The sequence below is a fragment of the Staurois parvus genome, unplaced genomic scaffold, assembly GCF_062004578.1.
Source record: "Staurois parvus isolate SC_StPar_1 unplaced genomic scaffold, SC_StPar_1.0 ptg000180l, whole genome shotgun sequence".
Lineage (NCBI taxonomy): Eukaryota > Metazoa > Chordata > Amphibia > Anura > Ranidae > Staurois > Staurois parvus.
This window is the reverse complement of record NW_028317976.1, coordinates 22,425-34,578: the sequence shown is the minus strand read 5'-3', so window position 1 is coordinate 34,578 and position 12,154 is coordinate 22,425. Positions and strand designations below refer to the sequence as shown.

The 12,154-nt window shown below is 44.7% G+C and overlaps 1 protein-coding gene across 1 annotated transcript; it reads right to left on the bottom strand.

The window, feature by feature from the left end:
* Positions 1–368: 368 nt before the first annotated feature.
* LOC149462241 (thrombomodulin-like) lies at positions 369–10,618 on the bottom strand. Its single transcript, XM_089677196.1, has one exon. It carries the CDS (start codon positions 10,348–10,350, stop codon positions 8,653–8,655), a length of 1,698 nt encoding a protein of 565 aa, XP_089533322.1. The 5' UTR covers positions 10,351–10,618; the 3' UTR covers positions 369–8,652.
* Positions 10,619–12,154: the final 1,536 nt, after the last annotated feature.

The following is a 12,154-nucleotide window of genomic DNA, read 5'->3' as shown; positions in this document are numbered from 1 at the left end:
TGATACTGTTTAAGGAACTTTATTGATGTAAATCAGATAAGAAGAGACAGATCTGTCTTTTCTCATCTAATTTACATCAATAAAGTTCCTTAAACAGTATCACACTATGTGATGTCCCTTATTGTTTTTTAATTTGTATTTTTTTTTTATTTTATTGAGTGACAAAGTCATTCATATGTGAGGTGCTTGGGCAAGAATGGCAGGAGGGGGCAAAAAAAAAGGAGTCAGACAATCAGAAAAGGAGAGATGGAGAACAGCAACAATGCCCAATGTATCCAGCGGGAGAAGGTCCGATTTAATATCTATACCAATTTTATATTTTTTTTTATATTAATATTTCACACAATAAATGTCGGCACTGAAACACATTACTATAACAACAAATCATAAAGTATTTATTGATATAAAATACTCGTTTCTAACAGCACTAGTAAATTTACACAAACAAAAGAACGCACATACTGTACAAAGCTGTACAAGGTCTACACAATAAATAATTATTCACATATATTACTAACTAGTGTATGATTCCGAATCACAACACAAAACCTAGCTTGTGTTCTCTGCATGAGGATGTGTGATGGCCATACCCTTCATTAACTCCAGGGACAGTTCACCCACACGGTAATATGTTATATTTACATATAGTACAGAGTCTGTGACTTAAAGGGTCAGTCCATCCATACGTGATACTTGGCTATAGATGAGCCCCTGATACCTAATATGTCTTGGATGATCTAATGGCTCTTCCAGCCATAAATCCTGACCCCTGTCTACCTAGGAGTTTTAAGTGTCTCTGTTCACCTTTGGTGTTCCAGCGTCTCCTGTTACATTCTCATACAATCATTAAAATCCAACAGGGAGAGCAGGAACCCTTCTTAGTGGCCACACCAAGAGTGCAGATGCAGGAACCCAAGAGCATAGACCTCACCAAAAGTCTCCGAAAGATGTACGAATTTGCTCATATAGGGCAACATGGGCTGTTTCTAGGATCCTAATAGACCAGCAGCCCCTCTGGGTACAAATAATTAAAGTGATGAAATTCTGGTGGTCCTGGTGGATAGCATGATCTGTGGTTTGGAGATAACATGAACTGTAGTTCATGCTGTGGTCTGGTGGATTAGTTCATGCTGTGGTCTGGTGGATACCATGATATGTGATCTGGTGGACAACATGATCTGTGGTCTGGTGAATACCATGATCTGTGGTCTAGTGGACACTATCATTTCTGTTCTGTTGGACATCGTGATCTGTGGTCTGGTGAGAACCATGATCTGTGGTCTGGTGGATAGCACGATCTGTGGTCTGGTGTAAACCATGATCTGTGGTCTGGTGGATAGCACAATCTGTGGTCTGGTGTAAACCATGATCTGTGGTCTGGTGAACACCATGATCTCTGGTCTGGTGGATACCATGTTCTGTGGTCTGATGCTAACCATGTTCTGTGACCAGATGGAAACCATGTTCGGTTGTCTGGTGGATACCATGATATATGGTCTGGTAGAGACCATGATCAATAATCTGGTGCACACTATTATCTCTGTTCTGGTGGATACCATGTTCTGTGGTCTGATGGATACCATGATCTGTGGTCTTGTGGAGACCATGGTCTCTAATCTGGTGGATACCATGATTTCTGGTCTGGTAGACACTATGATCCTCATGAGCTGCATGATGTCATTGGTACCATGTTCTGTGGTCTGGAGGATACCATGATATCTAGTCTGGTAGAGACCATGATCTATAATCTGGTGGATATCATAATATCTGGTCTGGTGGATACCTTGTTCTGTGATCTGAATGGATACCATGTTCTGAAGTCTGGTGGAGACCATGATCTCTAATCTGGTGGTAACCATGATCTCTGGTCTGGTGGATACCTTGTTCTGTGGTTTGATGGATACCATGATCTCTAATCTGGTGGATACCTTGTTCTGTGGTTTGATGGATAACGTGATCTCTAATCTGGTGGATACCTTGTTCTGTGTTCTGAATGGATACCATGTTCTGAAGTCTGGTGGAGACCATGATCTCTAATCTAGTGGTAACCATGATCTCTGGTCTGGTGGATACCATGATGTCATTGGTAAATGGCCATCAGTTTCCAATGCATTGGTGGACAACCGGAGTGCTGACATGGTGCTATGTATTTATCAAGGCCTACATGTTATATGGCTGTTTATTATTCTAGGATGTACTTCCACTTTAACTCTCCATCATCTACTACGAAACAAAATATCACTTTAGGATGAACTGACCCTTGCAGCAAACTGTAAGACAACTTCAGAACGAACAAGCAGCATAAATGAAAACAGCTGCCATTGCTCAGCACCTCCTGAAAATGCTAGTTGCCTGGCTGTCATCACCCCATGGTATTGATCATTTTTGTGAGTGACTGACCCAGAACAGCAATGGAAGACTTGGTTGTGACATCACCCTGGCCTGCTCTGAGTCTTTAATAAAAAATAATGATGAAGTCAGAGACAACCGGACACACAACAAGAAGTCAGCAATGGCCGCTTATGTCTTTATCTCAGCACATGTTTCCTTGGAAGGGCTGTATCTAGTTATGACTTCCTGGAGGGTTATTTTCGGTCACATGCTTCTTGAGTCAGACGAACGCCAACCGTAACTTAATCTAAGCAGTATGACTCTCTGCCCTTCTCTCCGGAGAGTAGAACAGTTACATGCGGTTTCTGCACTCCATACAGGCAATGGAAAAATCATGTCAGTTTTTTTTTTTTTACGTAAATCTACATAGCGCTCCTGCTTGGCTGTAGCCAATAACATCCCAGCTTTCCAGAAGAGGGATCACAGACAGTGCTGGCTACAGTTCTCCATATTATTCTCAAGAAAGGCTCATGGTCGGAGCATGCCATCAAGAGGAGCTAAGCTGGGTTTTCCAAATGACATTTAAAAAAATTATTTGTGTACCATAAAGTTCAACAGGTTTTCGGTCATTCTGCACTATTTATACACAGAAGTATGCAGGAAGTTTGGAGTTTTAGGGGTGTATTTATTAAAAAAAAAAAAAACACATACCTATTGCCCCAGTGAAAGTGCATGCACATGTGAATGGGGCAAAAAAAAAAAACAACAATGTTATTAGGCTATTTCCTGTACTGGTCAAAAGCTTTTTATTGATTTAAAATGGAAAATAGTGCATTTAGCCACCAGATGGCGCTAAGTATTATAGAAAATTTCATATAACACTTAGCGCCATCTAGTGCATAAATGGTGTAACCATAGGTCCAAAAAATGGCTGATTGTAGGCTATTTCCTGTGCTGGTCGAATGTTTTTAATTGATTTAAAATTGTAAATAGTGCATTTAGCCACCAGATGGCGCTAAGTATTACTGAAAATTTTGTATAATACTTAGCGCCATCTAGTGCATAAATGGTGTAACCATAGGTCCAAAAAAATGGATATTTGTAGGGTATTTCCTGTGCTGGTCAAAAGCTTTTTATTGATTTAAAACGGAAAATAGTGCATTTAGCCAGCAGATGGCGCTAAGAATTATAGAAAATTTTGTATAATACTTAGCGCCATCTAGTGCATAAACGGTGTAACCATAGGTCCAAAAAAATGGATGTTTATAGGCTATTTCCTGTGCTGGTCAAATGTTTTTCATTGATTTAAAATGGAAAATACCACATTTAGCCAGCAGATGGTGCTAAATATTCTATGAAATTCCAGTGATACTTAGCGCCATCTAGTGGCCAAATGATTTCTGTGTTTTCCGTTTTTTAATGCAAAAACAAATACATTTGACCAGCACAGGAAATAACACTTTTTTTTTTTTGCCCTGTGTTTGCACCATTTATCAGCTAGATCAAAATTGTCAAACTGGCTGCCCTCCAGCCGTTGCCAAACTACAAGTTCCATGAGGCACTGCAAGACTGACAGTTACAAGCATGACTTCCAAAAGCAGAGGCATGATGGGACTTGTAGTTTCGCAACAGGCCACCAGTTTGGCACCCTTGAACTAGATGGTACTAAGCAGGGGCGGACTGATCATTTGGGAACTCGGGCACTGCCCGAGGGCCCGGGGTCAGTAGGGGGCCCCATGAGATGACCCTGGTACCTTTCATAGGCTTTTTTTGGTGTGGTTTGAGTGTGGGCAAGGACACAGGGGCCCCTTGATCCCCTATTGCCTGGGGGCCCCATGAGTTGTCCGTCCGCCCCTGGTACTAAGTAACATACAAACCTTCCTATAATACTATTGGCTAAATGTGGTATTTTCCATTTTAAACCAATGCAAAACATTCGACCCGCACATGAAATAGCCTAATAACATTCATTTTTTGTCCTTGTGTTTACATCATTTATCCACTAGATGGTGCTAAGTATTATACAAAATTTCCTATAACACTTAGCACCATCTAATGGCTAAATGCGGTATTTTCTTTATTAAATCAATTAAAAACATTTGACCAGCACAGGAAACAGTTTAATAACATTTGTTTTTGCCCAATTTCACACAAAATGAATGCACATGCACTTTTGCTGGGAGAATTGTGCTGCAAATTTTTTTTGTAATAAATTCACCCCAAGTGATACCTGAAACAAGTTAACAAAGATACAAGCTTTCAGGATCATTTAGATCCCTTCTTAAGGCTTTTTAAATGTATACATTGGGGGGATTTACTAACACTGGATCGCTCAGACACTGGTGCAGCTGTGAATGGTAACCAGGGGCGGACTGACCATTTGGAAACTCGAGCACTGCCCGAGGGCCCAGGGTCAGTAGGGGGCCCCATGAGATGCCCCTGGTACCTTTTTCATAGGCTTTTTTGATTTTGGGCAAGGACACAGGGGCCCCATGATCCCCTATTGCCCGGGGGCCCCGTGAGTTGTCAGTCCGCCCCTGATGGTAACCAATTATCTTCCAGGTTTTATTGTCAAAGCTAATTGAACAAGCTGAAGGTAGAAGCTGATTGGCTGCTATGCACAGCTGAACCAGATATTGGGGAATCCAGTTTTAGTAAATCCCCCCCATTGCATAAAGCCTGAAGAAGGAATCTAAATTATCCAGAAAGTTTGCAACTTAAATGACTCTGTTATTTGGGTTTTGTTTAGTCTTGGATAGAGTGGAGGAGGATTAGAACCCCTGACAATTTCTGTCTGTGTCCCCATTAGGGAGATTCACTCTCTCTGTTCTGGTGACAGTTATCACTGAGAGTCGAAGAAATGCCAAATTTTGGGTTGTCACCAGGACAGGAATAGAGGGGAAATCTTCCCATGGGGACACTAAGACTAGGTTCACACCAATGCAGTTTGCATTTGATCCATTTCCGCAGTGCGTTTTTCATTGCGTTTTTTGCACATGCATTTTTTATGCGTTTTCTTCTTGTTGCTAGGCAGATTTCAAACGTATCAAAAATACACTACATGCTTTTCTGCAGCGTTTCTATTAAAGTCTATAGAACCAAAAACGCAACTTTTTGCATTAAAAAAAGTCCCTGAGGGACAGTTCACACTGCATGCATTTCAGTTGCTTTTTTTTCTGCCTCCAAAACACACAAAAAGTCGGTGATATGGTTTTCAATGTCACAGTTCACATCAGCGCTTGCAGTTACGGTGCGTTTCGGATGCAGAAAAAAAAAGTAGAACAGGCTGCGTTTTTTTTGCACAGAACTGTACTGGGAGGTGGTAAAACAAATCAAAAACGCAGCGGGAATGCACTGGAACGCACCAAAAACGTACATGTCCCTATTTAAATTGAAGAAGAGAGGGGGAAAAATGAACTGGAATGCATTAAAAATGCACTGGAACACCAAAAACGCATTAAAAAAGCACCGAAATGTGCCAAAAACATGTCAAAAATGCGCATGCAGAAACACATCCAGAACGCATCCGGACTACGTTTCTATAGTGTGAACCAGCCCTGACCCTTTCCAAAAACCGCACCGGGTGAAAACGCAGAGACGTGACCCTGTCCCATAAGAGATCACGTTAAATAGACTGCACTGCGTTTCTGCAAATGCTACGGAAAATGCATAAGTGTGAGCCTGGGGTGACTCTGGTGACAACCAGGGATTCCCTCACTTTGGAGGGATTTCCTCTCACTTCCTATTGTGGCTATGGGACAGGAAGTGCAATGAAATCTATCCAAGGGGGACACAGATAGCAAAAAGAAAAAAAACAAAACAAAAGCAAAAAAACAAACAACAGGGGTTACTCTGTCCAAAATGAAAAAAAAATACAAGTTTTGTCCTCAGTTCTACTTTGTTAACCAATAAAGGGGATGAAAGAAACTCCAAACTCAGCACATTCATTGATGGCTCACGTGTTACATTATTCTACAGCTATATACAAATATAGAAACCATTTGATTGGCCGCCACGAATAACAGATCCACGGCTGCTTCCATTTTCTTTGCCCTGGTTTTCCTCAGTCTCATAGGGTAAGTGCCCCCCCCACACCCCCGATCACACCGATCAATGCATTTCTACAGAAAATCTGATAACTTTAACCCTTTAAATACTGGTCTAAAAGTGACAGCGCCTGACAGGGTTGGTTGTCCAGCTCACTGGACAAGGATCCAGAACTGCGCCCCTCCCCCACTGTGAATGCACCCTGCATCTATTCTTTGCCCCCTTACTTCACTGTGCCAGGGGCAGCTGCCCCTCCTGCCCACCCCTTCGCACCTGAAAGGTCAGCATATAGGACTCTGCAGCCTCCAAGCTTCATATACTTTTGCTTGTACAAAGTGAATCCTGTATATTAGTACGGGGGGGGGGGGGGGCTGTTCATATCTAAAACTGAATTCCAGGGAAAACAAAAATCCTCCCTTGCAGAGAGGCTGCCCCGCACTGTAAGGGTTAAATGCTTGTATATCTGTAGGGTGCTAGAAAAAGCAGATTTGCTCATCCGCTGCCCTGCCAGCCGCTCCCCCACCCCCTACACTCCCGTTGCTGGACCGTCCATCAGCATCCTCAAGGCCAATGCAGGGCTTTGGTCTCTGTATTGGACTCAATGGACATGCACTGTCAGAATGCTGGGGGACTGGCCTTAGAGCACGAAGGGAGCAGAGGGTCAGTTAAGCAGAATATACTTGGGGGGGGGGGGGGTTAAATAAAGGCAAAAAAGACTGTTCACTGTGCAAGTGAATTATCTCCAGTTAGTAGGGAATGAGGTGAGGCGCTGCTCACTTCCATCAGGGGTAAAGGAGATTCCTCCATACATGCTAAACATTGTCCCCTGGTGCATTGCACTGGTTTGCAGTGGAGAAAATGAGAGCAAGTCCTACTTTTTTTCAGTGGAACAGGACGCAACGCATGGCGATATGTGTCAGCATAATGCGCTTCAACGCACATGATAAGCAGCAAGCCAGCACGAGTCTGGCTCTTCTCCTGTACCATAGACCCTTTACATGTTCCAGGCGATAAGGAGATAGTACATAACGCAGCACGCCATTGCACATTAACACATGTGCATTTACCTGCGCCCAACACGTGATGTTGAATGGGCCCTCCGGCTTCTCTTCAGATTTAACCTACCATGTAGTGTGATGGATTTTACAATGCCCTTGTGGTAAGCGGGCAATGGGGCTGCCTTACTAAGAACGAGACCATTCACTTAGCAAAGTGAATACTCGCCCAGCTTAGATGAAGTCCTGTTCACTTCAATCAACCAATCACATGCAAACAAAAGTCCGGCTTTTTTTTTTTTGCATTTCTTTTGAACATGATCAGATTCTGGATATGAACACAGATTCACCGTATCTGCTGAGCTAAGTGAACCCTTCCCTTTCAAAGTCTCTTTTCCTTTATTAGAGTGGTCTCCAAACTATGACCCTCCAGCTGTTGAAGTACTACAACTCCCATCATTCCTCTGCCTCTAGGAGTCTTGCCTGTGGCTGTCAGAGTCTTGCAAGGCCTCATGGGACTTGCAGTTCCTCAACAGGGCCATAGTTTGGAGACCCCCTGCTTTAGTAAATCAACTCCAGATGTTGTTGATCTGACAGATTAGATCTGAAAGCAGAAGTGACTGTGTATGGCTGGCAATAGTTAGTGGGGCTTATTTAACGAGGGTGCATTACTGCTTACAGGAACCCATAGAGTGAGCTCACATTTCAAAATATGAGGACATCTGATTTCTGATTGGCTGCTTTGGGGTACTGCACATTACAGATCGTCCTCCAATTTAAAGCTCTAGCCTCAATTGTCCAGGAGAAGTATTGTAGAGGATACAGCAAGGCAACCATCCCATCCTCTAATACAGTCTCCAATTTAAAGAAAAACTGAAAGCAATTTTGTTGTCTCTTAGGGGTTAGAACCCTTGTCAGATTTTTTTTGGCCATCTGTGTCCCGTTGGGGAGATTTCCTTTCACTTCCTGTCCCATAGCCACAACAGAAAGTGAGAGAAAATATCTACAAGGTGAGGGAATCCCTGGTTGTCACTAATGTCCCCATTAGAAGATGTCCCCCCTATTCCTGTTCTGGTGACCACCAACTTTGGGAATTTCTTTCATTTTGACCTTCAGTGAGAATGGTCACCAGAGATGGTGACGACAATAAAAACCTGACAGAGCTTTGCCTTTGGTCATACCAAGGCCATTGTTTTATAGCTATATCTACTCACTGAACCCAGAGGCAGCATGGTATGGTCTATATGTTCCAGGCATGAAGAGTCTAGACATTGCAGCACTAATATTTCTTCTGTGTATCTGTTTTCACTTGCTGCAGTTTGACATCTGATTCAGATTGTTTCGTTTTGTAGTCCAAGGCATGCTGCTCCATGTAGTGCTTCCTCAACATGTGGCACAGGATGGCTATCAGAACAGTTAACATGGATATAACTCCAATGCATATCCCCAACAACATGGCCGGCTGCAGGCTGTGGATATCTGGTGGAGGGGGCTTGCTTGGTGGCGTCTCGAAAGGTCGTTTGGCGGTTGTGGTTGTTTCGGGCAAACCTGAACCTTCCTCAGGTTTGCATTCAGGGCCATGGACTATGAAGCCCTCCGGACAGGTACATTCATAGGACCCAAAGAAATTGGTACAGCCTCCATCACAAGGGTTATTCTCACATTCATCGACATCAGTGCAGATGGCCTCACCTTGATCGTTCTGATCCACGATATAGCCGTCTGGACACTCACATCTGTCTACCTCGTTGATATCACAATCGGCCTCGCAGAAAGAGGTGTTGCAGAACCTTTTGCACTTGTTGGGATTTTGTTTATCCTCCACAAAGCCTTGGAAACAGAAACACCTGTAGCCCCCCTCGAAGTTTAAACAGTCCTGCTCACACATGGCCCTCGGGCCATCACACTCATTGATGTCGACACATTCCGATGGACACCCATCCAAGTTATCACAATCAGGGTTGGTCACCAGCTCCAATCCAGGTTTGCAGCCACATACGAAGCTGCCAATGGTGTTGGTGCAATGGTGGTCACAGATGTTGGGGTTGACTGCGCAGTCATCAATATCTATACAGGTCCTTCTATCATCTAGAAGTTCATATCCCTCTTGGCACATGCAGGTGAATCCGGGAGCCTCGGATATTGGAAAACAAAGCTGACTACAAGGGCTGGGGTCACAGAGTTTGCTACAAGTCCGGTTATCTTCATTCAGTTGCGTCTCTGGGGGGCACATACATTTAGGGGTGCCGTTTTCCACCACACAATCCTTCTCGCAGCCCCCATTCGCTATACTGCAATTCCAAGGTCCTGGGGTTAGACGCCTCCATTGCACGTGCCCATCACCTTCGCTGGTGCAGAGCAGAGAGTCCTGGAACGTGGATATGCGGGCATTGGTGCCTGGTGGGAAGACGAAACTCCCACTACGGCCAAGGCCAAGGGACATGTGGGAATACGTGATGTTAAAGTCCATTGGCGAGTTAAGTTGGGTGCACACATCTTCATAATTTAACTCACACAAGTACCCATCAGCCTTGAAATCACAGTCAGTCTCTTCCCAAGTGCCATCCTTCTGGACAGTGACACAGAGGGCCCCACACTTTTTCTCCCCAGGGCCCCTCCAGCTGGTGTAGTCAGTATCACTGTCTCCACTCACCCATGTGAAGCCTCTTAGAGGCTGAAATACATCTGTGCATCGGTTCTTAAAGGGCTGTTCCAGTCCTATCCAAACCCTGACTTTCCTCTCGACTTTGTGGAGAAACATAAAGATGACATCTGCCTGCACCGAGTTCCTCACTGTCATCAGCTGCCCCTTCCTGGCTTCGCACACAGTCTTGGCTTTAGTAAATCGCTTCTTCTCCCAGGATATGGAGTAGCAGGCTCGGTCCAGGCACACGAACTCCGAAGTGGAGGAGACTTCATCCAAGGGAGCCGGCTGTGCCAGGGCGACCAGAGCCCAGAGGAGGCAGAGGGTCAGCATGCTGCGCTGGAGGGTGAAGAGCGGAGCGCGGAGCGGGGTGCCGGGAGCAGGGCAAAGTCCGAGGAGCGGAGCCGGGAAGTCCTGAGAGCTCCGCGCATAGAGCTCTGTGTCATGGCTCACTCTGCCCCAACTTTATATGCTCCCAGCCCTCCCAGCAGCCCAGTATTGAGGAGGAAGGAAGGAAGTGCCTGGAAGGAAGGGCTGGAGCCTCTCTGGGATGGGGAGATGCTTGGAACTCCTCTGATTGCTGCGCACATCGCCCCTCTGCTGTGCCCGCTATACACAGAGACCGCTATACACAGAGACCGCTATACACAGAGACCACTATACACAGAGAGACCACTATACACAGAGACCACTATACACAGAGACCGCTATACACAGAGACCGCTATACACAGAGACCACTATACACAGAGAGACCACTATACACAGAGAGAGACCACTATACACAGAGAGACCACTATACACAGAGAGAGACCACTATACACAGAGAGACCACTATACACAGAGACCGCTATACACAGAGACCGCTATACACAGAGAGACCACTATACACAGAGACCGCTATACACAGAAAGACCACTATATACAGAGACCGCTATACACAGAGACCACTATACACAGAGACCGCTATACACAGAGACCGCTATACACAGAGAGACCACTATACACAGAGAGACCACTATACACAGAGACCGCTATACACAGAGACCGCTATACACAGAGAGACCACTATATACAGAGACCGCTATACACAGAGACCACTATACACAGAGACCGCTATACACAGAGACCGCTATACACAGAGACCGCTATATACACAGAGAGAGACCACTATACACAGAGACCGCTATACACAGAGACCGCTATACACAGAGACCACTATACACAGAGAGACCACTATACACAGAGACCACTATACACAGAGAGACCACTATACACAGAGACCGCTATACACAGAGACCGCTATACACAGAGAGACCGCTATATACAGAGACCGCTATACACAGAGACCGCTATACACAGAGAGAGACCACTATACACAGAGACCACTATACACAGAGAGACCACTATATACACAGAGAGACCACTATACACAGAGAGAGACCACTATACACAGAGAGACCACTATACACAGAGAGAGACCACTATACACAGAGACCACTATACACAGAGAGACCACTATATACACAGAGAGACCACTATACACAGAGAGAGACCACTATACACAGAGAGACCACTATACACAGAGAGAGACCACTATACACAGAGAGACCACTATATACACAGGGAGACCACTATACACAGAGAGACCACTATATACACAGAGAGACCACTATACACAGAGAGACCACTATACACAGAGACCACTATACACAGAGAGACCACTATACACAGAGACCGCTATACACAGAGAGACCACTATACACAGAGAGACCACTATACACAGGGAGACCACTATACACAGAGACCACTATACACAGAGAGACCACTATACACAGAGACCACTATACACAGAGACCGCTATACACAGAGAGACCACTATATACACAGAGAGACCACTATACACAGAGACCACTATACACAGAGAGACCACTATATACACAGAGAGACCACTATACACAGAGAGACCACTATACACAGAGAGACCACTATACACAGAGACCGCTATACACAGAGAGACCACTATATACACAGAGAGACCACTATACACAGAGAGACCACTATACACAGAGAGACCACTATACACAGAGAGACCACTATATACACAGAGACCACTATACACAGAGAGACCACTATAC

Bases quoted from the DNA above. Each gene is read 5' to 3' on its own strand.
- LOC149462241 (XM_089677196.1), bottom strand. From the start codon at position 10,350: ATGCTGACCCTCTGCCTCCTCTGGGCTCTGGTCGCCCTGGCACAGCCG.